The following is a 27,763-nucleotide window of genomic DNA, read 5'->3' as shown; positions in this document are numbered from 1 at the left end:
TCACCCTCACCCCATCACCCAGCCCAGGACCTAGTCAAGGTGCTGCTCAGACGCGTAGCCTCTCAGCCCTTCAGGGAGAGGAGACGCGCTCTGGCCCCAAGAGTCACTTGCTGGTCGCACACTGAAGGACTTGCACTGGGCGCCCAAGCTTGAGGCTTCAAGAGACCATCAGGGTCTTAGAGTCAGGGTTAGAGATGTCCTGCCTCCCCTGGGCCCCATGCTCCCTGCCATTGTGTTGGGAGGGCTTGTCCTGTCGGGAAAGCTGCTGTGATGGCATCCTTTCCTGAGTCCCTTACTCGGTGCCACCGTCTGTCCTAGAGCCACACTCCTCATCTCACTGAGTCCTCTGGCGGGGTGTTATCTTTCCCCATCTTGCAGAAGAGGAACCCTTGGATCCCGAGGTAACTGAGCCATGAGACTTTGGCTTTATCCATTTGGCTCCAGAGCCCGGAATCAAGGGTGCATGAACCCACCCTCCCTGCGGGTCCCTGCACAGGAGTCAGAGGGGGGGTCCTCCAAGAAATCGGGGCAACTGCTGGTCCCTCCCTCCACAAAGATCCCGCCTCCCCACCCCCTACTCCCGCCTTGGGCAGACAAGCCCACCCTCTCCCGCATCCCAGATCCCAGCAGGCAACTTGGTCTGGAGACAATGCTCAGTCCTAGATGGCTGCTTAGGGAGGGCGGAGCCAGTGGGTGTGGGGGCTGGAGTGGGGATGGGGGAGGAGCGGGGTCAGAACTCACGCCCCTGGAGGAGGCTCCAGCGGAGCTGAGTTTCCCAAAGAGAATGAACCCATTCAGAGCCAGGAAGGAAGGGGAAAAAACCTTGTCTGGCATTTGACAAGAGGAGAGGAAGGGGGGCAGGGGTGGGAGCTGCTGATTCGCTTCTCCCCTCAACTGCCCCTCCAGCAGGGCCTGCCAGGAGAAGCCAAGGAAAGGGGATATCTGAGGGACAAAGGCGGTGGGGGGTGGTGCCCTCAGGAGGAGAAGGGAGGGGGCCAGGGGACTGCCAGGGTTGCTGGAGGAGCCTAAGAGTTTGCCTGAAGGGTCCGGTGAGGGACCCAGGGAGACAGAGACAACTGCAGAGGAAAGGGGTGGCAGGACAGAGGGCAGCCCCCCAGAACTGCCTGAGACGGTCTTTGGGTGGCAGGTACTGGGTCTGCGGGCAGTGGAAGTGACTACTGGCACTGAAGAGGCAGGAAGGGGCTCTGGCTTAGGGAGGTGACCTCAAGGGGTCAACAGGCTGGGGTCTGGAACCAGCGGCCTGTGAAATACCAGTCAATCATTGACCAACCCCTGAGACTGGGGGCCCAGGAGGCCTTGTGTGTGTGTGTGTGTGTGTGTGTGTGTGTGCGTGTGTTGGCACCAGAGTCTCCTCCTCTCTGCCTACCTCACCAGCCAGCCTGCGGTCAGAGGATTGAAAACAAACAGAAAAAGGGAGGAGATGAGGTCCACAGTCCAAGGTCCAGGCCACAAACTGGGGCCTACCCCACAAGGCCTCTAGTCTGGGGCATAGTTTGTTGGGGAAGTGTCTGTATTAATTAGTTAGTTGGAAGGGATACCCTGAAAGTAGGCACAAGGCCTCTCTGGGGCCACCGTAGAGTAATCTAGAAGTTTCTGATAAGAAAATCTGTCCTTCCTAAAGGTGGCCTTTTCAGAACACTTGCAGCCTAACCTCTGGGAGGCCCCTCTGTGGGCCCAGGATTAGCCCCAGTCCCCAGGTTAGCAAAGGAGCAGAGCCCAAAGGGCACACCAGACACGTTAGACCCTGAGCACGCTGGTTGCCCCCCTCAGCCCGTCACCCTCATCTCAGGAATGCAGGCCCAAGGCCTGCGTAGTTTGCCTTCCTCCCTCCCTAGGCCGCTTGTGCTCTCGCCTCACCTGGCTTTAATGCACGTGCAGGAAGCACCGGGGCCGTCCATCCTGGCCTGTGCGCACACAGCTGTCACGGTCTGTGATCCCGTGTCCTGTGCCGTCGGTGTGTTTGTGCTGGCTGCTCGCCATGTGTCCTTACTTTATCTGGGGGTCTGTCCTCAGACTAGCTGGGCCGTGTGGCCTTCAATAAGGCTTCACCTTGCCATCTGAAATATGAGAGAGTTGGACTGAATGGTCCCTGGTCACAGTGTTTTAGGATTTGGTGTGGGGGTCGTGACCCTTTCAACCCCTATGCTTGTCCCTCGAAAGCCCCATTGAGTCATCTGTTAGGCAGATTCCAGATTCCTTGTTTCACAATCACTGGGTCTTCCTGCTCCATTCAAGCCTTCAGGACCCCAAGCTCACCCCACTTGCTGCTGTAGATACAGACCACTGGGGTGTGAATGAGGACACTCTTGCCTCTGGCTTTTGGTTTGGGGAAGAGGAGGCTAGGAAGCTTCCAGAAACATAAAGCTAGGGCAATCATGAAATCCTGATTTGGGAGGACAATTCCAGTTTCAGATGATTTCATTCATGGAACCCACATTGTTTATGCCTCCCTTTCTTTGCCCTTTCCATCCAGTCATCTTTAAGATCTATCAATTCCCGTTCTAATACATCTAAGCTTTTCCCCCCACCAGTCTAAGCCTCTGTCAGTTCTCTAGGCGAAAGCGCTGGCCTTTGATCTTCGCTCTACAGCTCTTGCCCCCTTTCAACCTGCCCCCTTTTCCCCCACAATACCAAAGTAAATGTTTTACTATAATTCAAAAAGTTACATGCACCCCATGTTCATAGCAGCACTGTTCACAATAGCCAAGGCATGGAAACAACCTAAATGTCCATCAACAGATGAATGGATAAAGAAGATGTGGTTGGGCTTCCCTGGTGGCGCAGTGGTTGAGAGTCTGCCTGCCAATGTAGGGGACACGGGTTCGAGTCCTGGTCTGGTAAGATCCCACATGCCGTGGAGCAACTATGCCCGTAAGCCACAACTACTGAGCCTGCGCGCCTGGAGCCTGTGCTCCGCAACAAGAGAAGACGTGATAGTGAGAGGCCCGCGCACCGCGATGAAGAGTGGCCCCCGCTTGCCTCAACTAGAGAAAGCCCTTGCATAGAAACGAAGACCCAACACAGCCAAAAATAAATAAATAATAAAATTAAAAAAAAAAAAAAGATGTGGTACGTATATACAATAGAATTCTACTCGGCCATAAAAAAGAACGAAATAATGTCATTTGCAGCAACATGGATGCAACTACAGATGATCATGCTAAGTGAAGTAAGTCAGAAAGAGAAAGACAAATACCATATGATATCACGTATATGTGGAATCTAAAATATGGCACAAATGAACCTATCTACAAAACAGAAACAGACTCCTAGACATAGAGATCAGACTTGTGGTTGTCAAGGGGGAGGGGGAGAGGAGGGAGAGGGATGGACGGGGAGTTTGGGGTTGGTAGATGCAAACTATTACATTTAGAATGGATAAACACCAAGGCCCTACTGTATAGCACAGGGAGCTATATTCAATACCCTGAGATAGACCATAATGGAAAAGAATAGTAAAAAAAGAATAGTAAAAAAAAACTGAGTCGCTTTGCTGTACAGCAGAGATTGCCACAACACTGTAAATCAACTACACTTCAATTAAAAAAATAATAATAAATAAATAAAAATAATTTTTTTAAAAAGTAAATGTTTTAAACATAAATCAGATCGTTTCATTCGCTTTGGTGCTAAAACACCTCCTAATGGCTTCCCATTGCCTAAACTCTTCCCTGTGACCTGAGACCTTCTAGAATCTGGTCTCTGGTCTTTGTTTCAGTCTCACAGCCTTCCACCCATGCAGCCTTCTTTTCTATTTTTCAAAGATGACAAACTTGTTCCTGCCTTAGGGCCTTTGCACTGGCTGTTCCCTCAGCCTAGAACAATCTGCCCCCAGGTGTTAGCAGGGCTGGTTCCTTCTGGTCAAGAGAGTTTCAGTTCAACTGTCACTTCCTCAAAAAGTCTCTGACCACCCAATCCAATGTAGCCTCCACCTCCCTCCCCACTCCCTTGCCCTCCCTCCCTCACTTACGTTATCCAATTATATAACTCAATGCTTGTGACTACATGAAATTTTTTTTTTACATTTTCTCTTTCTTTTTAACTGATGACATACACAGATGGCACAAATTTTTCAAAGTACAAGAATAAAAAATGTCCCTCACTTCCCTGTCACCCAGACACACAATTCCCCTTCTCCGCAGAGGCAACAATTATTTCCACTTTCTTATATATCTTTCTAGATACAGTCTCTAAAATAACAAACATAATATATACTCTTATTTTTCCTCACATGAGGTGATGTGTAAACACACACACACACACACAAACACACACACTGTTCTTATACTTACCAAAACTATCATGAAAGCTTTTCTATGTCAGGACATTATAAATCTGCCCCATTCTTTTTTTTTGCTATTGAAAATAATGAACAATGCTACTATGGACAGCTTTGTACTTACCCCATTTTGCACTTGTGTAGGTATACCTAGAGATTGTGTAGATATCCCTAGGAGAGAAATTGCTGGTTAGAGAGTCTATGTAAATTAAAATGATCCTACATAGTGATCATACCAATGTGCTCTTACATTAGCAGTGAAATTATCTTAGTCTTTTATTTGGTACTCATTTGTTGTCTGTCTCCCTCCTCTGACCATGAGAAGGATGACACCTAGTTCATCACTGTCCCCAGAGACTTGCACATGGTAAACTGCAATACATATGTGACGAATTAGGAACCCTCATTGTAGACTATCCTCCCATTTTTATTCTAAGAATACGGTCAGTTTGCCTATGAGCCCTCAGCACACTATAATGTTTGCTTTGTCTTTCTCCTCCCTGGACTGGGAAGTATTTCTGATTCACCTATTTTTTTCCTAGTGCAATGGCTGACACCCAGTAGGGTTCAATAAGCCTGAGTTGAAGGAATGAATCAATGACTTTGCAGGCTGTGCTCACATAAGAAACCAAATGCAAGGTAGGAAGCAGATTAAGCTGAGGGGGCTCTGTGGGGAAGGATAGGAGGGTCTCTGTGTTGAAAAGTGGGGAGATGGAGAAGCCTGGTAATTGTGTAGGGCTCTTCTGGCAGGCAAAACTCTCAAGAGATGTCCCAGAGAAACAACACCTCATCTCCCACCAGGACAACATGACAGATGTCTCCACCGCCCTCTCCACCTTTAACATAGGATTGTTTTCTCCATCAGGTAGCCATGAGTTTTCAAGGACCTATGAAATGTTTGAGACATGAACAGATTTTCAATGTTAGCTCCAAAATACGATAAGAAAACTACAAAAAAAATAATATTTATTAAAAATGTACGAAATGTAACACTATGTCAACTATTTACAGCAACTCAATTCAACTATATATAGTTACTTATAAATTTCTTTAATGTGGGTGTTGCCACATTTTAACATGTTTGATATAATATAGGATGAGGCTTCCAAAATTGGAACCTTAAAAGTTTTAAAAGAGCTCTATTTCTACCTTGGTGTTCTCTCAGAGGGAGAATTCCTGCTTTGTCCATATTTCATCCTCTTTAATTCTAAATTTCCTCATCTTTAAATGGGGATCCTCATAAAAAGGTTCATCCAAGCGTTATAGTAAGGACGAAATAAAATAATGTATTATAAAAGGACTGATCTATCACACAAAATTGTAAATAAACTATACTTCAATTAAAAACTAAAATTTTAAGATTAAAAAAAAAAATGAACCGATCCATCAGATGCAAAGTAGTATTAGCACTCTGTTGTTTTCCATCAGCTCCTGGAGGGCTGAGTGGTTGTTTTGTTCATTTCAGCTTCCCAATCAGCATCAACTGGGTGCCCAACTCCAGGGGACACTATTCATGTTATATTTAACTGGAAGAGACACCATTCACAGAAAATAGAATGTGAATGAAGCACCCCTGAGCGCCATTCACAGAACATACAATATGAATGGTGCCTCCTGGAGTTGTGCCTTGCCACCTTGGTGCTAGGGCTAAGTGCTCAGGAAATGTTTGCCAAACGAGTGAATGAACAGAATCCAAATCCAATTTTACTTCCAGCTCATTCCACCTCCCAAGATAAAAAGTTGACCAGGGATGAAGAGAGTGGAGAGGAGGAAAGGCAGTCATTAATCTACACACACACTAATTATGCATCTAGCTACAAGGCGTCAATGCGCCAATGAGACGGGTGTGTGTGTTTGTGCTGGTGGTAGTGTGGGGAGGAGGGGTGATATAAAGCGAGTGTTCTATTCCCAAAGATCCTCCTGTTAATTTTTCTTGAAACAGGACACCTCTCCTATCTCAGCGTGGTCTGAATCACACTGGTGATTTGACAGCCCTGGTTTGGCGCCCAAATTCTTACGATGAATGACGTTGTTCATTTACTTAAAAAAAACAACAAACACAAAAGCAAAAACAAAAACAACGCGTTCTTAGCGAGTGCCTACCCTGAGGTAAATTCTGTACTAGTGCTGGTAGTAGAGTGGTAAACAAGACAAAGAGACCACTGTATGTTATAGCACCCTCCAGGTGTTATCACCCCCAGAAGTAGTGTTTAAGTTGAGACTAAAAGAATCAGCAGGAGTGATAGCAAGAGTGATACAGACGAGGCAGAGCCACGGGGCTTGAGAGACATGACCCCTTGAGGGGAGTCTGGGGCAGACGAGTGAGGGAGACCAGTAGGCAGGGGCTGGATCGTGCAGGGCTTGTGGAGTTATGATTTTATCTTGAGGCAAGTGGGAGCCAGTATTTTATGAAGAAGGATGACATGGTCAAATTTGAATTTTTGGAAATAGAGCATGGGCTGGAGGGGTATAAGTAGAAGTAGGGGGATGTGTTAAGAGGCTAATGCGGCTGCCTCGGTGACAGACGATGATGTCTTTAACTAGGGTGGCGGTGCCAGTGAAGATGGAGATAAATGGACAGTTCCGGGTACATTAGGGAGTGGAAACCCGACAGGGCTGGGGACAGAAAACTAGCCCTACCTGAAATAAAGAGGCCCTGGAAAAGAAAGAAGACGGATGTTGATAAGATACCACTTTATTTTGCTTCTTAACCCACCTGGTGTCTCCCCTCCCCTAACCCTGACGTCTGTTACATGTAAATAACATTAAGGCGAGGGGCGGGGCAGGCGCCCAAAAAATTCCGGGAACGTTTATTTAAACTGGGGTGGACTTCAGCGGAGAGTAGATGAAAGAACACAAGGCACTTCCGGTTACTCCGGAAGTGAAGACTCCTAAGCTCCTCCGCCGGCGGAGGGCCAGGGTGAAGGGATGGCCGGGGGAACAGTGCGGCTGGTGCTGCTGGTTGGGGCAGCCGCACTAGCAAGCGGTTCCCAGGGCGATCGCGAGCCGGTGTACCGCGACTGCGTGCTGCGGTGCGAGGAGCGGAACTGTTCGGGGGGCGCACTGAAGCACTTCCGCTCCCGCCAGCCAATCTACATGAGTCTAGCAGGTAAGCCCCACCCCGCGATAGGCCCCGCCCATTGGACTTGCCCTGCCCCTTTCGCCCCCGAAGACCACTCTGCAATCTGTACCTTAGTTCCTCTCCCGGGTCCATTGTGAGTGTGAGTGAGTGGAACCCCAGAGTGATTAGATAGTCTGTCAACCAGGAGCTTCATTTACTTTTTATTTAGTCAGTCAAATGGGCATTTACTACCTCCTGGGTACAAAGACCTGGAAGGACACTGAAATCAGACCAGGGTCCTGACTTCGGGGCTCACAGTCCCCAAGGGGACTTTAGCCTTCTCAAGGGCAAGGGAGAGGATGATTTGAGCCCCAAAGGACTCTTAGATTAAGTAATAGGGAGGAAGGAATCGTTTCTGGCTTTGAGGAGGTGGGGGCAGTGATTATCTTGGAACATTCGAGAGGAAGGGCTTCTGGATGGATGCATTAAATCTAGGCCTGTGGCCATAGTGGGCACTTCCTTTGTGGCAGGTGTCAAAATAGTTATTTTTCACAACAACCCTTTGAGGTCAATTTTCTTAACCTGATTTTTGCAGATGGGGAGACTCAGAGAGGTTAAGTGTCCTGCCCAAAATCACACAGCCAGTAAGTGGTAAAGTGGAGTTTTTAGTTCTGGCCTGTTTGACTACACGTTTCTTCTCTTTACTATCCCTTTGCATACCAGACAGAAAACAGAGAGTGGAGGCCCTGGACAGATATGGACACATCCAGCAGCTTGGTTTACTCAGCGAGCAGGGTGCATGAAAAGGAGTAGTGGGAAATAAAGTTAGAAAGGGAATATGGGGCCTTAAAAGTCAGACTGAAGAATCTGGGCTTCATTTTCATAGATGGGGTGTAAAACGGCAAGGGTTTCTCCCTGGTGAGTGAGAGAAAATCCTGTGTTCAGGAAAGGCAAACATAAACCCAGGTATCCACAGATGAGTCCATCAGATGCCAAAGTCTCCGTCTTGGGTAAAAGGAAGAGAGAAGAAACATCTCCACTTGCTCACTGTACACTCCTACCCGCTGAAACACACACACACATGCCTTTCCCTTATGTATATTTTACACCATCTCTCATCCATCCAAGCAGGAAGCTAGAATTTTCCGATTTCTTCTGGTTCTCTCCAACCTGCAGGACCTCTTGGCCTGTTTGAGTTTGGGTCCCATTCGAGCTCGCTCTGTGCCTCCCTATGCTGGGGAGTTCACCAGGCCATATTTATCTGTTTCAGGCTGGACCTGTCAGGATGACTGTAAGTATGAGTGTATGTGGGTCACCGTTGGCCTCTACCTCCAGGAAGGTCACAAAGTGCCTCAGTTCCATGGCAAGGTGAGTTGGAGGGTCAGGGTTAGGTAGATGATGGGAGTAAGATGCCTCTAGTTGGACCACGCTGTCCAAGCAGGCCAGGGTGTGGGGTGATGAGTGTGTGTTTGGGGCAGGTACCTGTTTTTCTCAAAACATGCTGGTTATCATCAGATGGGAACAGTGTGTCCTGCCTCTGGATTTGAGGTAACAGGATCTGGGAGGCTTTGGAGTCTCCTCAGGGAGTGGTCCTGGGCTGCTTAGGGTGGTTGAGATGCCCACCTTGCTACAAAGACCAATTCCCTGAGCATCCCCCGGCACACCTTCTGTTGCTTCTTCAGTAGGAGTCTGGATTAAAATAATAATACCCCCTCAGATTGCCCAGCGAGACACAGCTTGCTGATGCCTTTTGATCCAGTATGATCCTGTTCTAGAGTGTTGAGGTTGGCAAGAATTATTCTCCCCAGTTTGTCACAGAGTAAGCTGAGGCTCAGAGGGCTGTGGTTAGTGGTAGAGGAGGGATTAGGACCTGTGTCTTCTAGATGGCAGGTCTGTGCTATTTCCACCAGGCCATACTGAGCCATCCACACTGCCCGGCCTGGTCTTCCCAGTGCTGTGAGTGCTGGCCAGGATAGAGGGGTAACGCTCACCCAGGGACTGCAGGGGAGTTTGCGGAGCTGAAGAGGGACTGCCCCTGAGGCTTTGGCCAAGGTCCAGAGCTGCGGAGCCGGCCGGGGGCCTGGTGATGCAGCAGGTCAAGCAGCGGTAGGTTGGACCAACTGGGCATTGCTTGCTCCTCAGACCCCTCCCTGTGCTCCTTTTTCAGTGGCCCTTCTTCCGGTTCCTGTGCTTCCAAGAACCAGCTTCTGCTGTGGCCTCTTTCCTCAATGGCCTGGCCAGCCTGGTTATGCTCTGTCGCTACCGCACCTCCGTGCCAGCTTCATCCCCTATGTACCCTACCTGCGTGGCCTTCGCTTGGGTAGGTAACCTGGCAGGATTCCTGCTCAACACCCTCACCCAGGAATGAGGAACTCTTAGATCCCCATTATCACCCACCTAGCTTCCCCTCTGTTTTCCAGGGTAAAAGTTGCAGCTATGGGATGGTCGAGCCTGGGGAGAACATGGAAGGTACTGAATTAGGCCTTCTGTTTCTAGCAGAGTCCTAGGTCAGGCTGTTTGAGAGAGTGGGAGAGAGGAAAGAAACATTGTTCTTGTCCTGAAGCAGGAAGCTGCTGAAACACCCAGCAGGGCAATTTACAACCACAGAAGGGAGATGGGCGGTAGGGAGCATGCGGGGACCACAGGTCTTTCCAAGGACCCCTCTGGAAGGTTCAAAGCACTGTCAACCCCAGCTGAGGCCTGGAGGCAGTAGCAGCCACAGCATTCCATCTAGAGTTCAGTCTGGTCTTAGACCATCCCTGGAGAAGCTGAAATATGTTCCATCTGAGTATCCAGAGAGGGCTGTGAGCTTCACAGAATGGCTGGTCAGAAGAGCCAGCATCCAGAGCGTGGAGCTGTGTGAGAAGCAGGGACCGTGGTGCAGGAGCCACAGCAACCTTGGGGGGGGAGTGGGAGGAGGAGGAGGTGGTGGATGTCTCTAGACCAGAGCTACCACTGGAAGCCTTAGGGAAACAGCCCACCCTCACTCACCTTCCTGCCATCAAAGCAGCCTCTTGTTCATATATCGAGCGCCTGCTCTGTGCCAGGCACTTTGTTGGGTGCAGGAGAGCCACAAGGATATAAAAACAGACAGGTCCCTGCCCTCTGGTACTAATCACATAAGCACACAATTGAATGTAAAAGGACAGCTGTGAACAAGTGCAGTGGAGGATAGATGTGTGCTGCTGTCGGGGTGTGTGATGGGGTCTAGACCAGTACAGGGCAGTCCAGGGAGGCCTTCCCTGAGGAAGGGGTGTGTGAGGTCAAATCAGAATGATGAGTGAATGTGCACTGGCAGGACAGAGTGCAGGTTATATGAGGACCTGAAAGGCCAGGAGACCGACCAGGCAGGAAGCTGGGAGGGGGTGTGAGGCGGGTGGGCAGGTGGGCAGCAGGTGGAGCCTGGAGATGGATGGGGATGGAGAGCCTGGAAGGCACAGTAACACTTTAGATCTCGACGGTCAAAGCCTCATGAAGCAATGAGGGTTGGAGAGAAGGGGCTTCGTGAATAGATCTGCTATCCTGGCTACTGTGTAGAGACCAGGTTGGAGCGGGCAGGAGTGGATGCGGGGCCTAGTTGGTAATTTTAGCATGGGGCACAGTAGCGAGACTAGAGAGGTGGCCTGGGTCTTGGGAAGGAAGGTATTAAAGAGAATATGTTTGAGCTATGTTTTGGAGGTGACATTAAAATTTTTTAAATGTATTTATTTTACAAACAACTACATAGCTGTTACTGTGTGCCAGGCACCCTTCTAAGCGTTTTATAAATGTTAACCTTGTTAATACCATAACAAGTTTATGAGGTAGGTAGTATTATTGTCCCCAGTTTACAGATGAGGAAACCAAGGACTGGAAAGGTTAAGTAATCTGCCCTGGAGCCAGGGTTTGAATCTAGGCATCTGGCTCCAGAGTCTACACTCTTACCTTCTTGGCTGTGTGGATAACCTAAGATGGGAAGAGAGGAATCAAGGATGACCCCTGTGCTTCTGCTTAGGAGACAGTGATAGAAACTGTGGATGCGGTCACCAGGGGAGAACTTGGTGAGAAGAGAAGGGGTCTAGGATGGAGCCTCGAGGAACCCCAAAACTTAATGGCTGAATAGAGGAGGATGAGCCAGCAACAGAGACAAAAGGAGTGGCCAGAGGGGGAGGTGGGAAATGATCCATCGTGTGGTTGGGGGAGCCCTGGGACAAGGACAGGAAGGAGAGAGTAGGCCATACTCCTGAGTTCTGCTTCAGTCAAATAAAATGAGACTGAAGGCCGCCCCTAGATCTCTGAGGACCTTGGGGAAACTGATAGTGTTGGGGTGCCGGAAGTCCAGGCCAAACCTCAGACTTGAGGGATGGGGATCGGAAGCAGGGCAGCAAGGAGGCTGCCGAGCCTCTGGGTGATGCAGCTCCTCCCTAACACTTCCCATTCAATAGACGTTAATAACTTTTATCAGTTACAGAACACAGATTACGTGACGGGCATGGTCCTCAGTTCTGTACATACATTTTCTCACTTAATCCTTGTGATACCACTGTGAGCTTTGTGGAAGGCTCAGAGAGGGGAAAACCTGCCCCAAGTTAACAGCTAACAGGGTAGTGAATAGTGGAGACAGGCTGGCACCCAGGGCTGTCTGGCTCCAGGGCCTGAGCACCTAGTCCCTCTCTGGGCTCTCTCCACGTGCTGTGCGAAATGCTTATGGAGCATCTGCCGTGGGTGGAGAAAGAGGTTAGCGCTTGTGGTAGCTGAAGTCCCCGCCCCAAGGAGCTAAGCCAAGTGGGAGGTCCAGGTCCTGCCAATCTGGGCGGCAGGATGGAGGCAGAGGTGAGGAGGGCTCAGGGAGAGAGCTTTGGGAGCTGTGAGGTGGGGAGATCATATCGTCTGGGGGAGAAGTCTTTCAGGGAAGCGCAGAGAGGAGGAGAGGCTTCATCCGGGATTCGTAGGCCTGGTCAGGCTTAGACGTGTGCACATGGCAGGAGAGGAGGTTAGATTCCAGCATTCCAGGCTGGGGGCACAGCAGGAGCAAAGGTGCAGAAGCTGGTCAGTGTGGGGCCTGGACGGGCAACCTTGGGAAGGTCAGCCTGACCACAGCGTGGCTGGGTGAAAGGGCGTCGAAGGGGGGTAAGATGAAGCGGAGAGGGCCCCAAGGGCCAGGCTGAGAGGCAAGGACTCTTGTGTAGGCAAGGGCCTGGCATCAGCCCAGCCTGTCACAGGCGTGGGTGGGATAGAGCCACCACTTCCTGTTTTAGGCCTCACACAGAGAAGGGAATTTGGTCCTGGCCAAGAAAGCAGGAAGGGTGGGGAAACTGAGGACAGTACACCCGTCCCCTTTCCCTTGGGGTTCTTCCAGGGACACTGCCGCCTGGCTCACCGCTTTACCGCCCCCTCGCCCCTGCCCCTGTTAGCACAGGACAGCCCGGCCTGATCTCTCCGAACTAAACTCAGAGCCTCCCTGGGTGGACGTGCTGGTCTGAGGGTCCCAGCGTTTGTCTTCACGACACGCGCCAGAGGCCAGTGGTCACTTCACAGCTCTTGCCTTGATCTCCCTGTTTCTTGGGTCTTTCGTCTCACTGGCATCTGCCACTCAGCTTCCTTCTTGGTGAGGATCATACCTCCCAGGTGTACCCTGCAGTCCAGTGTGACCAAGGACCCTTAGGGACAGATCAGGAGATGTTAGGTTGAGAGGGGACAGATACCTGGGGCTTGTGTCACAGGGCACCCTATGGGATGTGGTGTCCTGGGACATGGGACCCACTTCACGCACCAGTAGGCCCTCGAGGGACAGAGTCTCAGTGCCCACACTCCCTTTGATGATCCAGTTTGGATTTTACACTTGATCTTTAGTCCTGTGTATGTTTGCAAGCGCGAAGGATCCCAGGCTCTGTGGAGGGTGTGGCAGTGGACTTTGTCCTGGGCTGGGTTTTCTGGAACAAGTGGGGCTCCTGATTTCTGGTGGGGTGGGGTGGGAAGGCCCCCCCACCTGCTCCAGCTTAGGTCTTGGGGAGGGGAGTGGGTCTCAGTCTTTTTCTCCGGGAATTAGCAGAGCTAATGAAGCTTTGGCACGAGAAGTCAACCCCTGCCTTGGCATTTAGACCTGGACGTAGGCTGGGCAGCAGCCAGGCTTTGGAGGAGCCTCGAAAGCTCGGCCCTCCACAGACCTTTGACTTCGTGGAATCAGGGGCCCCTGCTCTCTGCCGAAGCTGCCAGGCCAGACCAGTGCTCTGCCCCTTCATCCAACAAGGAAAGGTCCTCAGGGGTAGAGGTGAGGCTGAGGGTGCCGGGAAGTCCCAGACTGTCTCTGCAGGATGATTCAGGGAGGTGGGGACTAACTGTACCCTACCTCTGCTGAGGGAACTGTGAGAAGAGACAGGTTAAGCCTACAGCAGAATGGTGGCTAGACTTCAGGAAGGACGTCCCTACGGTCAGACAAGAGCCAGTGGAACAGGCAATGGCAAGAAATCAAGGGATTTTTTTTTTTTTTTTCGGTACGCGGGCCTCTCACTGCTGCGGCCTCTCCCACCGCGGAGCACAGGCTCCGGACGCGCAGACTCAGCGGCCATGGCTCACGGGCCCAGCCGCTCTGCGGCATGTGGGATCTTCCCGGACCGGGGCACGAACCCGCGTCCCCTGCATCGGCAGGCGGAATCCCAACCACTGTGCCACCAGGGAAGCCCAAGGGATCCTTTTTGATGGTGGAAAAAGCCCCCCTTCTCTAGTCTCCATCCACTCCTTGCCCATTCCTTTCTCAGGAGTGAACTGGGGCCGGCTTGCCCTGCCTGAGGCCTCTGGGGGGGCCCAGGATGGCAGCAGGCATCATATTTAACATTCTGCCTCCCCCACTTCTGAGACACCGAGCTATTTAAAGACCCACTTGTCCCCACCTCAGTGGTGTCAATGACAGCCCCGAGCACTGGGGCTTAGTACTGGGGTCGAATTCCTGACAGATCTGGCTCACTTGGCATCCAACCAGTTTCACGGCTGTGATATTTTTGTCTCAATTTTCCTATTTTCCAACAGACTGAAACAGCCTCCTGCTCTCCCTCCGCCCAGCCTTCCTTGTCCCCCACCAGTTCCACCCTCGTTGGCAACCTGCCCCGCCTCCCCCTTTCCTCAGCGTTTATGCAAAGTTCTTGGCGTCCATCGCCCTCCTGGCCTGTCTGATTGACCAGTTATCCCCCCGCCCCCTCATGCTACTCAGGCTTGGCTGAGGAGGCTGGGAGCAGCCGTACACTTGGGCTGTCCCTTCCCTCCACGGCCCTCTGTCCCTTCGCTTGAGTCTTGATGACAAACTCAAGTGAAGAGAAGTAGCATCTCTTCAGTGCATCCTGGTGGGGTAGTGGCTCAGGCGCAGGGACGAGGGGCCTCTTCCTACAGTTGAGGCATCTGCATTCTGGAATCAAGAGACCCTGGGGCCCTGTGGTTTGCCCTGGAACATTGTGACCTTTGCGGGGGGGGGGTGTCAGGTGAAGGGAAGTGGTAGGGGGTCAGTCCCTGGACATGATGAAGGAAACTGACATTTCTGGGTCACCTAGCGTGTGCCAGGCCACAGTAACAGCCACCACTTACTGAATGGCTTCTTTGCGCCCTGTATTTTGCAGACATCGTCCTCACAACCCTCTTACGCAGTGGATGCTATTATGAACCCCGTTTTGTAGGTGAGGCAGCTGAGGCTCAGAGAAGCTGTTATTTGTTCAAGATCACACAGCTCTTTAGGGGCCAAGGCAGAACTTGAACCCAGAGTCCATCTCCTTATGGAGGCTGCAGACATCCTGCCCCCAGCCTGGAACTATGGGATGAGCCTAGGCAGTTGTGGGGAGACCACCCCTTCTTGGCCTAGACCTCCCTGGCCGGCAGGGAGAATGGGAGGCAGACTTGGGCTCTTTGGCCTCAAGTCTGTGAAGTGGTGTGAGGATCCCACACTGGTCAACTAGGTGGGGAGAAGTAACTCCTAATGTTTAACCCTGTTCCTGGGCGCTGTGCTGTACACTGTACTTGTATTGCTCATTAAATCCTTATCAATACTATGATTATTCCCATTTTACAGATGAGAAAACTGAGGCACAGCAAGGCTAAATAACTTGCCCAAGGACACACAGGAAGTGCAGAGGCAGGATTTGAACCCTGGCAGTCTGGCCCTAGGGCCTGCATTGTTAATGACACTATCTCCCAAATCTGTGGAGAGGGTCAGAAGAGGAGCCCTCCATAATGGGAAACTCCCAAGGGGAGAGGGGACTTTTCAGGGGTGCAGAGTCCAGGCTACAGGTGGGTCTCTGTAAGTGGAAGGCCCCCTGGGGAGGCAGTTGGACAGGGAACCAAGCCGCCCCCAGCCCCATCCCATAGAGCTAAGCCCTAGCCCTGTGCATCCCCCCCAACCCCCAGCCACCACTTAGTTCAGTCCTCCTGTCACCTCCCCCTTCCTGCCATGGGTGACAAGGAGGCCTGGCTGGCCGCCATTCCCTGCTGCCTTCCCCACCACCTCCCCCTCACGTTGGCTCCAGGGCTACTCTTCCCCAAGGGTGTCCCTGTTCCTCGCCTGCCCAGGAGACCTGGCCCATGTGATCGCCTGGGCCCCGTCTCCAGCCCCGGGCCTGCTTCTCTCCCCACGCTGACCCTGAGTACCACAGACTCTGCAGAAGCAGAGTCTGAGAAACGACTCTGCTCTGGAAAATGACCCGTTTTCCAGCCTCCGGACCATGCCTCCATTGCTGTCTCTGGGGAAGGGATAGCACCAGGGATGGGACAGGATGGCTGTCCTCAAAGGAGGAAGCAGCCTGACCTGGACTGATCACCTGACATCAGGGCTGGAAAGGGGACAAAGGATCACTTTGGCCAGCCCCTGATTTGTCCCAGGGGGAAGCTCGGGCCCAGAAGGACAAAGCCTGTGCCCAGGTCATGAGAAGCATACGCAGCAGGAGTTAGCCCTGGACCCAGGCCAGACAGGCTTACACCGGACTCCCCGAGCCTCCAGAGACTTCCAGCTTTGCAGCAGAGCCCAGGCCTCCACCCCATTGCTCTTCCCGTTTCCTCATAAGCCCCCTCGAGCCTGCATTAGGGAACTCATCCTACCCTCTGACCTTCCTGCTGCATACCGGCTGGAGAGTGGCTTTTTACCCTGCTCCCTCTGTCCCCTGCCTGTCCAGTTCTCCTGGTATACTGGACCCCACTGAGCAGCTCCGGCCTTTACCCATCTCCGGCAGGCCTGTACCACCCTAGTGCATCCACCCCCACCTCCAGGGCGTTCCAGGCCAGACCTTGGCTGTTTCTCCCTTTGGCTGCTTTCCCAGCCCTCCAGTGTGTGTATCTCCACCCCAGCCCACCCTTCTTTCAGTACGTTGGGCTTCTGCTGTGGACACAGCAGTCCCTCAAAAAAATGTCAGCACCAACTCCCACAAGAGGCAGGCCTCATTTGCAAGATGATCTGTGCGCTCTCCCCGTGGTTAATTTCCAGGAGAAAGGCCTCCAGCGTTCCCTTGGGCCCTTGCCCACCGCTGCCCCTCCAGCCCTGCTCCTCTACTCCTCCCAGAGCTTGGAGCAGCAGCCACTGGCCTGGGCCTGGAGGGTTGGGCCGGCCCAGCCGGGAGGAGGCTGGGCTCCGTTGGCCAGGCTCCTCCTCAGAGACTGGCCCCAGTGGGACCTACTTGATCTCCCTCCCTTGCTTGCTTGCTCTGGACACACCCCAAGCTGGCTCGAGCCCCTCCACCCCACCCACTTCATTCCCGCCACCAGAGGCTGAGGTCACTGGTTCACCTGGCCCGGGTGGGGCTGTCATCAGCACCTGCCAGTTGGGGGAGGAGGTGAGGTTCCCCCGGGGGCTGTTGTCTTAGCCACTGAGTAACTAGGGAACTTGACTGTGCTGGAACTGGTTCCTGGGCCAGGCCGGAACCTGTGGCGGCTGCAGCCCCCGTGGCCTTGGGGGTTCAGGGTGGTGGGAAGCTGAGCCTGACGGCCCTGGGCTGGGTGGGGGTGGAGGGACACGGGTTTGTCCAGTCCATGGGCTCCAGGGCCCAGGGGAAGCATGCTTCTCAGCTCTGTAGATCCCTTTCCCCAAAGTGAGATGGATGTGAGCCCTCTGGGGGGTCTTCCCCACCTTGGGGCACCACACTCACCAGCCACTTCCCTCCTCAGGTCTCCCTCAATGCTTGGTTCTGGTCCACAGTCTTCCACACCAGGGACACCGACGTCACAGAGGTGAGCGCCCTCCCACTCCCGTTTCTGCTGGAGACAGTCCCCAGTGGAGCCAGGAGCGGTGCGGCAGAGCTGAGGAGCCAGGAGCGGTGGGGCAGAGCTGGCTTAGTTCTCTCTTAGTTCTCGTGCTGACTCGGTTCACGGAGCACTTGCTCTGTGCTGGGCGTTTTAAACCTATTCGTGCACTTGAGCCTCACTTGACCCCTGTGAGGCAGGTGTGTTTATTGGCTCTTCTTAACCGATGCGGCAGCTGAGCCTTGGACGGGGTGAAATCACTTGCCCAGCATCATGCAGCCAGTGAAGGGGTGCAGTCCAGACTTGAGCCCACAGCTGCTGAGCTCCAGACCACGCTCTGAACTCTGCGCATGCTCTTACGTTCTGGAGTCTTGGCGGGCACCCTCTACCAATACCTCTAAAGCCTCGCTGCTGAGCACACGTTTTTTTTTAAATTGTATGTGAATACAAGGGTCAGTCTATTGAATTCAGGCATGAGACAGCGATAGACAAAAGGAGCACGAGACACGTCCCCACCAGCCATAGGCCTAGGACTCCCACATTAGACTCTGGCTGGGCCTCTGCCACCCCTCCCTGCCCCCATCCCTAGTGGGTCCCCTCTGGAGCCTGCCCTGCATGAAGCCTTGTCCACCACCTGTTGCCCACACACTGGTCCTTCATCCAGCTCTCCTTGTCCTCAGAAAATGGACTACTTCTGTGCCTCCACTGTCATCCTACACTCAGTGTATCTGTGCTGTGTCAGGTGAGCCCGCCTTGGCTGCTGGGGGAGCAAAATCAGACCCTGGGGGCAGAAAGGGGTCGCCAGTCTCTCCGCTGGGGGTGCTGTCCCAGGGCTTTCATCTCGCACGTGCATACGCTCCAGACGGCTCTGGAGAGGGACTCTGTGGTGGGACCAGGGGCCCTGGCTCTTTCCAAGGAGGTTGGCAAAGTCCACAGGCCTGCCCTGCTAGCCTGTTTTGATGGGGGAGGGGGCAGTGGCTCCCCCACGCTGCTGCTGCTGCGGGACGGGTCACTCTGCATCTGAGCGGCTCTGGGTGGCGGGGCAGGACCGTGGGGCTGCAGCGCCCGGCCGTGGCCAGTGCCTTCCGGACCCTCCTTCTGCTAATGCTGACGGCGCACGTCTCCTACCTGAGCCTCGTCCGCTTCGACTATGGCTACAACCTGGCGGCCAATGTGGCGATCGGTGAGGTGGGACAGGGTCTCTGGGGGGGCTGGACCATCTGCAGAGCTGCTGGCTTGGGGTGGAGGTGGGCATTGGTGCTGTTCCCAGAGAAGGAGCTTCTAGAAAGACCCTTAGGGGGAGGGAAGGGAAAAGAATTGGGGGTGGGAGAGGGGGGAGGTTGGGAGGAGCCCCTGAGGGGGGCCCTGGGGTCACAGAGCATGGGGGCTAGGAGAGACTTTGGGAGGAGAGAAGGAGGTCGGGGAATGAGCCTCTCCCCGCCCCCACCCGCCCCCAGGCCTGGTGAACGCGGCGTGGTGGCTGACCTGGTGCCTGCGGAATCGGCAGCGGCTGCCCCACGTGCACAAGTGCATCGTGGTGGTCCTGCTGCTGCAGGGGCTGTCCCTGCTCGAGCTGCTAGACTTCCCGCCTCTCTTCTGGGTCCTGGATGCCCACGCCATCTGGCACGTCAGCACCATCCCTGTCCACGTCCTCTTCTTCAGGTGGGTGCTCCTCCCTGCCCGTCCTTGCCTGCCTCTTAGAGGCCTCTGTGCGCTGGTCACCCACTGCCCGCTCGCCTGCAACACCCCACCCTGCCCCCAGGGGACGCTCTCAGAGCTGTGCCTCAGTGGGCTCCTCCCTTGGCCCACAGCTTTCTGGAAGATGACAGCCTCTACCTGCTGAAAGAATCAGAGGCCAAGTTCAAACTGGACTGAAGGCCCTGGAAGCGGGTCTGCCCTCTTGGGGACTCTGTCCCTCCCTGCTGGCTCCCCTTCTTCCCCCCGTCCCCGCCCCAATCCTTGAGATGCCTTTTTTTCCTTTTAGCATCTTGTACTTGGACATGAAGGGTGTGGGACCAGAATCATGTAACCTGCCCAGCCCCTTGCTCACCCCCACATGGCCCTCACAGTTTTTGGCGTCAGTTCAGACCTGGCCTCAGAACATCTGGGGCTGGAAAATGGGCAACCCCTCTGCTCCCTGGAGCTGAACAGGGCTGGAACTGTGTTCTTAGCTCCACCGAGAGGAGGGCTGCCTCTCCCTCCCCATCATCTTCCTCCTCCCATCCCCTCACTGCCTGGGTGGTTCCCAGAGCCATCTGTCTAGCTGGGAGACCAGGTACCACAGGCCTTTGGGGATATAGTGGGGTCCCCTTCTGTTACCCCCGTGCCCTCCTCCGGGGCACCACTAGGTGGCACTAGATGCTTGCTCTTTGCCCAGGTTTCAAGGCAGGTCTCATTCTCCCCATGGGATCTAGAGGGACCAAGCTGTTGGGATCGGGGAGCAGCCTCACCCAGACTGTTGTCCCAGTCAGACCCCCAGAGGCCTCACCACACTCCCTCTTCGGGGCCAGGACCCCAGAGAACCCAGGACAGGAATCCCTCTGGCCCCTGTGCTGCTCTTCTGGTTGGGAGCTCGCACGTGAGTGCGTAAGGGAGACCAAGTGTGTAGGTGACGGGCTGGTGGGCACGGGCCTGGGTGTGTGGGATGCCGGGTGGGGCAGTGTGTGTGAGCATTGGCCTTGTGCAGTGTGGAAAGCGGGGGTGTATGTGAGTGGTTTTGAAGTGTGGTGTTGGGGGGCAGGCGGGTTAGTGTGGGTTAGGGGAACGTGTAGAGACTGAGTGGAGGTGCAGGGGAGTGGGAATGCCACACAGTGGGCGGGGGGGAATCAAATCACGTCCACAGCCATTTACTGAGCACCAACCCTATACACAGCCCCAGGCCAGGCAGAAAGCCAGGGTGTCCCCAAGATCTGGCAGGGGTAAGGGTGTCCAGGCTGCATGTGTGTATATGTGTTCCTTTCTTTTGCCGCCCTCTTTACGAACCTCGTTGGGCTTCTGCACAACCCAAGATCTCCCCCAGAATCAGCCCCTTGGGAGGCAGAGGGAGGAAGAAAACTGGGGATCCTCCTTGCCTGGACGTGGTTGGCCAGCCCCTACCCCAGTGTCCTGCCTGCTAAGCCCCTTTGCCACTGCCTGACCCAGGGGAGGGAGGGGGCAATCTGAGGGAGGAGGGGAGAAGGCTTTGGCTGGGTCTGGTTTCTGGTCTTCCCAGAGGCAGGCAGGGGCCGTGCTGTACCTGCACCCTGGTAAAGGTGACCCCTGCCAGTTGCCAGCAGCCATAGCACATTCCTGCTCCACAAGGACAGAATATGGAGCTGCAGAAACTTTCCATCCAAAGGCAGTGTCTGTGACTGGAGCAAGGAGTCGGGATTCTCTGCCCTCTTGCCTCTCCCTGGGGGTAAGGGCGCTGAGCTAGGACTCCAACCTCAGGGACTTGGGTGACCTGTAACTTCTTTTGATACTAAGAACTATTTTAACGTAGGAGGGTGGCAAGGGACATTCTTAATAAACCAATTCTCAGACTCACCTACCCTTTTCCGGCTCATTTGTGTAAGTAGGGTGGGCTGGAGGGAAGAAGAGCTGGCTGGAGGCAACAGGCAGATGGCGTCTCTACCTAGGCCCATGGGAGTGGGGATGGCAAGGACCAGATTCAGGGCAACAGCAGATCTGGATGGAGCTCCCGTCCCGCTCGTAGTGGGGGCTGGGAGAGGGAGCTGGTGCCTGTTCTTCCCCTCTGACTTCCCTTGGCCTTTGTGCCTGGGTTGTAGCACCACCGCCTGCAAGTTCTCCTAATTATCCCCCTTCACCTCCCCTTCTGGGCTCTGCTAAGCTCCTCTATTATTTATTCGTTCCTAACCTTTCTGAGCTTCACCTGCAAACAGGATAACAGGACCTGCTGCCGAGTGTGAGGACTGAATGGACCTAGCAGGTGCCTGGCACACAGCAGATGCTGAATGAGTTTCCTCTGACCCTGGCTTTCCTTAGTTTGGGAAGAATGAGTGTACGGAAACCTTCCTTCATGGAAGCTTCTGGGAAAAAGGCCAGGGTTGATGCCTCCCATATGCCCACAACACAAGAGAGAGCTCTGGGCCCTTGTAGCTTCCCAGGAGAGCCGCAGACTGCACTTAACACCAATCAGCACGGACTTATTTCTTTATTAGGTGCCACCTCAGATAACAGGGAATCTAGGTGGGTGAGGGCCGCCGACACTGTATGCACTGGGGCCTCACACCCCCACCTTCTTCTGGGCCCAGGCGAAGAAGATGCCCTTGACATCATCTACGCCTGTCCGAAGGTGGGAAGGCATGATGTAGGTACGCAGATCCCTCACCTCATAGCCACTACGCACCAGGGCCTCCCTCACCTCCTCCTCACGCACTGGCACCACTGCCAGCCTGGCCTCCCCAGCCAGGTACCATGACTCCTCCAGGGCCCCGATGAGGAGGAGGTGCCCCCCAGGCCTCAGCAGTGTAGTGATGTGGTCCAGGGCCCGCTGGAAGCTGGCAAGGTCCGGACTCACAGCCTCTAGGCAGAAGGTGGAGACCAGGGCATCGGCAGGCAGGGGCGCCAGGCTCCCAGCGCCCAGGGGCTGGGGCTGGTGCACGTCGATGGGCAGGATCCGCTTCACCCTGGCTCTCAGCTGGCACTCCTTCTCTTGGCAGGATTCACTGTTTGACTCAGAAGGCAGAGTCAGGACCAGGGCTCTGGACTGCCCACACCCCGTTCTCTGTTGCCTCCCACCAGCCACTCCGTGGGAAACCCCCTGCCCAACCCGTACCCCCCAGCCCTTACCCCTTGCCCTCGATGAGACAGACATGCTGGCTGTACACGCTCCAGTCGAAGGCCCCAGGCTCGTCTCGCAGCCAGAGCCCCAGCTCCTGGCGGTTCACCTCCAAGAAATCTGTCATCGTGATGTCCTCAAAGTGGGCGCAGGCGCTGAGCAGCTGGTAGATAGTGGGGCCTGAACCAATGTCAATGAGGGTGCGTCCAGACACCTCACCTGGGTGGGGCAGAGGAAGCAGGTCGTGGTGCTAGGCCTGTGCCTGCAGCCCCCAGCCTCAGTCACGGCCTCCCTTACCTGGGGCTTCTTCCCCCTCTCTCTGTTCCTTCTCCCCCTGGAAGTGTGTCTCTGTCTGGAAGAAGCATTAGCTCTGGAGTTAGACTAACCAGGGTCTGAGTCTGGCTCTAACGCCCGCTGACTTTTACCTTGGGAAATGAACCCAACCTCTCTGTGACTCAGGCTCCGCAACTATACACTCTAGTCACCTACCAGTGAGGATTAAGTGGGGGAAGTCTCAGGTGCCTGGCAGCTTCTCTCCTCCGCCTTTGCCCCTCATTCTGCATTCCCCCCCTCACTTCTCAATTCTGAGTGCTCTCCCTCCCGACCCCCCCCTCACGTGAGGGATGCTTGCTCTGCTTCTGTTTTCACCCCTTAACTACCTATCCCCATCTGGCTGTCGCGTGCGCGCCCCTTTGGCTCCCTGATGACTCTTTGTTCTGTTTCCCAGCGCTCACCGGTGGCGAAGGTCTGCGCCAAGCAGCGCAGCTTCCAAGGCCCGACGCCATCGGGGCCGCTCAGGTCCCCCCGAGGGGGCGCGTAGTTGTTGCAGAGGTAGGCGCGGGGCTCGAAGCGCTGGTAGGCCAAGGCGACTGCCGCCCGGCCCGGGTCTAAGTCGGGGGCCGCGCCCGCAGCGTGACTCAGGCCTGTCCCGCTCATGCTGCTGCCGCGGCCGCCCTTGTCCCCCGCTCGCCTTTATCTGCGGCCGGACCCCCGCCCCGACCTCTGCGCTGCGGGGGCGGCGGCTGAGCGATGAGCCGCCCGGGGCCACGCGCGCTGCGTTTCCCTTACCCCATCCATCTCCTTTAGTGTCGGAGCAGCAGACACACGGGGGGAGCATCCGGCCCCGCCCCTGCTCCACGGTTGCTCCCCTCTGCCCTCCACCCTTTGCCTCACCTGCCCTGGTCCAAGGCCAGCTCCCGCGCCCTGCCCCTCAGTTTCGTGCCCCCAGACTCCTTAGACCCCTGCGTCCACCAGCCCCAGCTCCTCCCTGTAGCTCTTCTCCATTCACCCCTTTTGCCTGGCATCCCTTCCCTTCTTTTTTGCCAGGGTTCAAGCTAGCCCTTTCCCCCATTCCCAGCTCCCAGCACCAGGGACATCTCTGGGACACCCTGTCCAACAGCCACCCCCCCTTCCTTAGTGAGGTCACCCCAACTCCCCTTCTCCGCCTCTCCCCTAGGCCTCTTTCGTCCCTGTCCTCCAGCGTTCCCCCCGCCCCCCGCCCCGACTCCGGAAAGGACAGTCCGTTCTGGCCTCCGCCACGGTCGCCCCGGGGCCCCAGAGCGGAGCTCCGGCCCCGCCCGTCAGATGACAGCGACGATAGGGCAGGCAAGCAGGGATAAAGCACTTAGCGGACGGAACTGCCCGGGCCTCCCCTGCGGGCCCTGCAGGGTCCCAGCCGCGTATCTGGGGGCTGCCGAGGGCGGAAGGCTCGGGACGTTCTGTCACGTCCGGGGCGAGGGACCCAGGTGAGGACGGAAGGGCGCGGGGTGCGTTCTCCAGGCTGCCAGGGGTACCAGGGGACGCGATCCGAGCCTTTGGGTGCCAAGGGATTAGATGTGTCGCCTGGTCTGGAGTCTGACCCCTCTCATCTCCCAGCCCACACTCCAGCCCCCTCTGGAGGAGCAGGGCCAGGCCAGCCCTGCAGATTGCTTGGCACTCCAGGTACCAGGCTGTTGAGATGCCAGGGTCCCCCTTCCTATCCTCCCAAATGGGAAGTGGATTCTGCGGGGCCATCTCCGTGGTCTTCCTGGAGTGGAGCCCTCCTCTGGCTAAGTCTAGTGCCTCTCAGCCCTGGGTGGGCTACCAGCCCCTGGCCTCCTCTGTGCCACACCCTTACCCTCACCTTGTCCCAAAGGGAAAGTGTCTTCTTGTTGGACCAGGCAGCCAGGTTGGGACATGAGTCACCACAACAGCTGCAGGGGTCACACACAGGAACCTGACCACCCCCTACACACCCTACCCCCAAGAAGCCACCTTGGGCTCCCGGGGCAGGGAGGGTAGAACGCCTGACCCCAGCCAAGGATTGATTCTGTCTGGATTCAGAACCAAGAGAGAGGTCAGCCTTGGGGTCACTGACCCCATCCACACCCTGAGGCACAGCTGAGGACAGTCCCGGTGCCAGCCCCTTCCATATTCTTCATGAGGTCATTTAAACAAACCCTGGATGCCAACTGGCCTCCTGGGCACTGCCCAGTGCCAGGGGACTCACACAGAGGCCAGCACTGCAGAGCAGAGTCAGGGGGACTGGACAGACAGCCACCCTGTTTATAGCTCTGTCCCTGCAACCCTCCCCGCCCCCCCCCGCCCAGGAGCATGGGGTGACCCACTAACTCTGCCATATTTAGCTCAGATGCAGGGCCTGTTCCCAGAAGTGAGCATGGGGGGGACACCAACGGGTGGGCCCCTCAACCACCAGGAAAGAGACGAAACTCTGGCATGTGACTGGGCATTTATTGCAGCGCTAACAGAGGGTGCTGGGAGCTCCACCCTGCCTCGGCCCTCTTCACGTCCCCCTGCCTCCGCTCTTCTCCAGGCCTCCTTCCCTGAGCATTCCTTATGCTTTTTCTTCATCCTTCTCTGAAGCTGAAATCTGGACTGGGGTCACTCCTCTCAGGGACCTCTTACCCTCACCAGCATTTTCTGCCTTTCCTCCTGGGGGTACTCGGCTGTGCTGGCCCCCAGCACTCCACCCTTAGTGCCCACCGTCTTTGCTCCCTCCCTGTGGGAACTCAGGAGACCCAGGCATCCTGGCCTCTGGCTTCCACCTCCCCTAGCCCCCAATTCTGGGCAAACTACAAAGCTTCCATGGCCAGCAGCTCCCCTCCGTGGTCCTAGCCAGGAAGGGCCCAGCCCAGGGCAGGCACTGTGGAGCCCAAGTCACCGTCCCTCTCAGCCTCTCTGTGCTTCCTGGGACGTGGAGCGAGACAGGGTGCGACACAGGGCGCCGGGCTTGCTGACAGGCACCACAGGGGGCAGCTGCTTGGTGATCTCGGCCACGTCCTGGCGGTCCACACACTGGCCCCCCAGGGCTGCTTCCAGTGCCAGCAGCTCCTGCAGCTGGATGGGGGTGTCCTCGTGCTCCTCCTTGGTGGAGCCCACCTTGGCAGGGGTGAAGATGGGCAGCGGCAGCATCCGCTGGTAGGGCAGCTGGTACTCCTGCAGCCCGCGGCCCAGGATGCCCATCCGCATCACCAGCCAGGGGGAACGCTGCACCAGCGCCTGGCACCGCCCCTGCCGGTGGTAGGTCTCCCGCCGCTGGGCATCCTCCTCATGCAGGGAGCAACTGGGAAGGAGAGGGGAAGGGGACACTGAACTCCTGTGATCTGTTGCCCTCCAGTCACACGCTGAGGACCTGGGGTGCCAGGACCTGGGGTGCTGGAGGGGTGACTCCACTTCGCTCCCCCCAGCGGGAACTCTCCTGGCCCCCACCCCCCGAAACTTCTCCTGGCCTTTGCGCTCTGGCTTCAGGAAGGGTGCTCTAGGGGAGGGGAGGAGGGACCCCCAGCTGGCCAGCACTCACCCCTCCTCAGGCCGTGTGGACAGCGTCAGATCCTTCCACTCAGCCCAGAAGGCCTCTCGGCGCTCACAGTCCTGCTCGGACACCTGGCAGCTCAGCTCTGAAGTGGCCATGATGACCGCTCACTCCCTCTGGGCTCTGTTCCTCCCATGCCCTTTAAATAGCCCCACCCTCCCCCTCCTCCAGGGGCTATTTTCAGGCCCTCTGGCGTCAGATGCTACAAGCAGAGCCAAGACTCACTGCTGGGGGATTCCGGGCCCAGGGCGGGGCTTGGGGTACCTGGACTCTGGCTGCCCCCAGGTCAGAGGTCAGCTTTTGAAGAGCTCAAGGTGCTCCTGTGGGGGCGGGGGTCCTCAGCGTGAACCTCCAGGTGTCTGACACTCCTCAGACACCATCTGGGACCAGGCACGTGCCCAGCCTCGTGCCACCTTGGCACTTGCCCTCTGCCCCACCCCTTCCCCTAACCCAGGGAGGACAGCGGCTTGTCTGTAAACAGAGCAGGAAACAGCAGGAACCGAGGCCCCCTCTGGGCTCTGTACCAGGCCATCGTGTCCTTCCCCACTGCCTGGGCTCAAGGGCACATCCCCTGACTATCCCCTCAGCAAGAAGGGACAGTGCCGCCACGTCCTCGGGCATCCGCCCCTGAAGGCCTGGCCCCTGACCACCACCTCACCAGCAGGGGCAACGGAAGTTAATTCCACACGTGGGATCCTGGACGCCAACCTTTGCCAGGTGTCTTCCTTTGCCGTCGGGCCAGTAGGGTGGGGGGAGCAGATGTGGGAGGTGGCCCCAGCTCTACCCCAACACCTCAGGTGGGGTGAGGTGGGAATCCAGGGGCTCCAGGGAGTGGCAGCCAGAGCTGGCTCTAGCCCCAAAGCAGCCATAAATGGGCTACGTGACTATGGGTCAGCGTCTGCCCCTCTCTGGGCCTCATTTTGCCCCCTTTCTGTTCACAATGGCCGTACCAGAGGAGTTCTGGGTCCTGCCAGCTCCAGGGTGCCACTGGGCAGGACCTGGCTCTCATCCCCAGGGAGAAGGCCAGTAGGAGGGCTGCCAGGACAGCCCAGCACTGAGAGCAGCGGCGCGTGCTGCTGGAAGCTGGCACGCAGGGTGGAGGGCATGGGGGAGGAGGAATAAGGGCATCGCTGAGTGGACAAAGCAAAGGGCACCAAGAGAGGCAGGGACAGGAGCTGAGATGAGAACTTAGTGGTAAGGCCTGTGGGCACCCACCTGGGGCAGAACTGCATCCTCTTGACTACTGAGCACTACACCTGATTCTTGGTATCTTTTAACCTTACAAAAGCTTTTATAAAGTAGGAAATGGAGGCTCAGAGAGGTAGATTTGCCCAGGGTCGCACACCTAGCCAGGACCAAGAGGAGACCCCGCCCCCACCCCTGGCTCTAAGCAAGTCAGCTCCTCCGGAAGCCTGAAGGCAGGGAGGGGGGAGGGCAGGTTTTCTGGTGGCCCCAGTGTGATGGGGCAGAGACGGGAGGTTAAGTGGAGCCCAGAGGCCCGGATCCCGGAGGTGCATCAGTGACCTGGAAGGCCAGGCCCCACGTCCAGGCTCCCCCCGGACCCCAGCCTTGGGACCCCAGTGGCAACCAAGGCCTGCTGTGGGTACTGCCAGGTCTCTCCCT

At 55.7% G+C, this 27,763-nt stretch overlaps 3 protein-coding genes across 5 annotated transcripts; 1 reads left to right on the top strand and 2 right to left on the bottom strand.

Moving 5' to 3' along the window:
* The first annotated feature begins 7,189 nt into the window (after positions 1-7,189).
* On the top strand, positions 7,190-21,157 carry PGAP3 (post-GPI attachment to proteins phospholipase 3). Of its 3 annotated transcripts, none has more exons than XM_079904892.1 (8): positions 7,190-7,409; positions 8,632-8,729; positions 9,529-9,681; positions 17,475-17,537; positions 18,230-18,291; positions 18,596-18,732; positions 19,007-19,211; positions 19,534-21,157. In XM_079904892.1, exons 1-8 carry the CDS (start codon positions 7,229-7,231, stop codon positions 19,694-19,696), a joined length of 1,062 nt encoding a protein of 353 aa, XP_079761018.1. In that variant the 5' UTR covers positions 7,190-7,228; the 3' UTR covers positions 19,697-21,157. The 3 variants fall into 3 exon arrangements, with proteins under 3 accessions (XP_079761018.1, XP_079761016.1, XP_079761017.1); XM_079904890.1 differs by having other exon boundaries at positions 19,361-19,688; XM_079904891.1 differs by lacking the exons at positions 17,475-17,537; positions 18,230-18,291; positions 18,596-18,732; positions 19,007-19,211; positions 19,534-21,157 and adding an exon at positions 15,394-15,628.
* Positions 21,158-21,695: 538 nt separating this feature from the next.
* Positions 21,696-23,657, bottom strand: PNMT (phenylethanolamine N-methyltransferase). The gene is made up of 3 exons (XM_079904895.1): positions 23,064-23,657; positions 22,341-22,548; positions 21,696-22,216 (listed from the first exon to the last, which is right to left on the bottom strand). The coding sequence occupies exons 1-3, from the start codon at positions 23,263-23,265 to the stop codon at positions 21,775-21,777; spliced, it is 852 nt and encodes a 283-aa protein (XP_079761021.1). The 5' UTR covers positions 23,266-23,657; the 3' UTR covers positions 21,696-21,774.
* Positions 23,658-25,040: 1,383 nt separating this feature from the next.
* TCAP (titin-cap) lies at positions 25,041-27,295 on the bottom strand. The gene is made up of 2 exons (XM_079904901.1): positions 26,129-27,295; positions 25,041-25,891 (listed from the first exon to the last, which is right to left on the bottom strand). Exons 1-2 carry the CDS (start codon positions 26,236-26,238, stop codon positions 25,498-25,500), a joined length of 504 nt encoding a protein of 167 aa, XP_079761027.1. The 5' UTR covers positions 26,239-27,295; the 3' UTR covers positions 25,041-25,497.
* Between the last annotated feature and the right edge of the window lie 468 nt (positions 27,296-27,763).

This window comes from Stenella coeruleoalba, assembly GCF_951394435.1.
Source record: "Stenella coeruleoalba genome assembly, chromosome: 19".
NCBI classification, from domain to species: Eukaryota; Metazoa; Chordata; class Mammalia; order Artiodactyla; family Delphinidae; genus Stenella; species Stenella coeruleoalba.
Note: the sequence above shows the minus strand (reverse complement) of the source record. Positions and strands in the feature narration are given on the sequence as shown.

What these genes read in the sequence shown, in the direction of transcription:
- PNMT (XM_079904895.1), bottom strand. Translation starts at nt 23,265, where the DNA reads ATGAGCGGGACAGGCCTGAGTCACGCTGCGGGCGCGGCCCCCGACTTA. An exon ending in GGCGCAGACCTTCGCCACCG is followed by an intron (nt 22,549 to 23,063) that starts GTGAGCGCTGGG and finishes TGCCCCACCCAG; the next exon opens with GTGAGGTGTCTGGACGCACC. An exon ending in TGTCTCATCGAGGGCAAGGG is followed by an intron (nt 22,217 to 22,340) that starts GTAAGGGCTGGG and finishes TGAGTCAAACAG; the next exon opens with TGAATCCTGCCAAGAGAAGG.
- TCAP (XM_079904901.1), bottom strand. Translation starts at nt 26,238, where the DNA reads ATGGCCACTTCAGAGCTGAGCTGCCAGGTGTCCGAGCAGGACTGTGAG. An exon ending in TCCACACGGCCTGAGGAGGG is followed by an intron (nt 25,892 to 26,128) that starts GTGAGTGCTGGC and finishes TCTCCTTCCCAG; the next exon opens with TTGCTCCCTGCATGAGGAGG.
- PGAP3 (XM_079904892.1), top strand. Translation starts at nt 7,229, where the DNA reads ATGGCCGGGGGAACAGTGCGGCTGGTGCTGCTGGTTGGGGCAGCCGCA. An exon ending in GGGACACCGACGTCACAGAG is followed by an intron (nt 17,538 to 18,229) that starts GTGAGCGCCCTC and finishes CCTTGTCCTCAG; the next exon opens with AAAATGGACTACTTCTGTGC. An exon ending in GGCGGCCAATGTGGCGATCG is followed by an intron (nt 18,733 to 19,006) that starts GTGAGGTGGGAC and finishes ACCCGCCCCCAG; the next exon opens with GCCTGGTGAACGCGGCGTGG.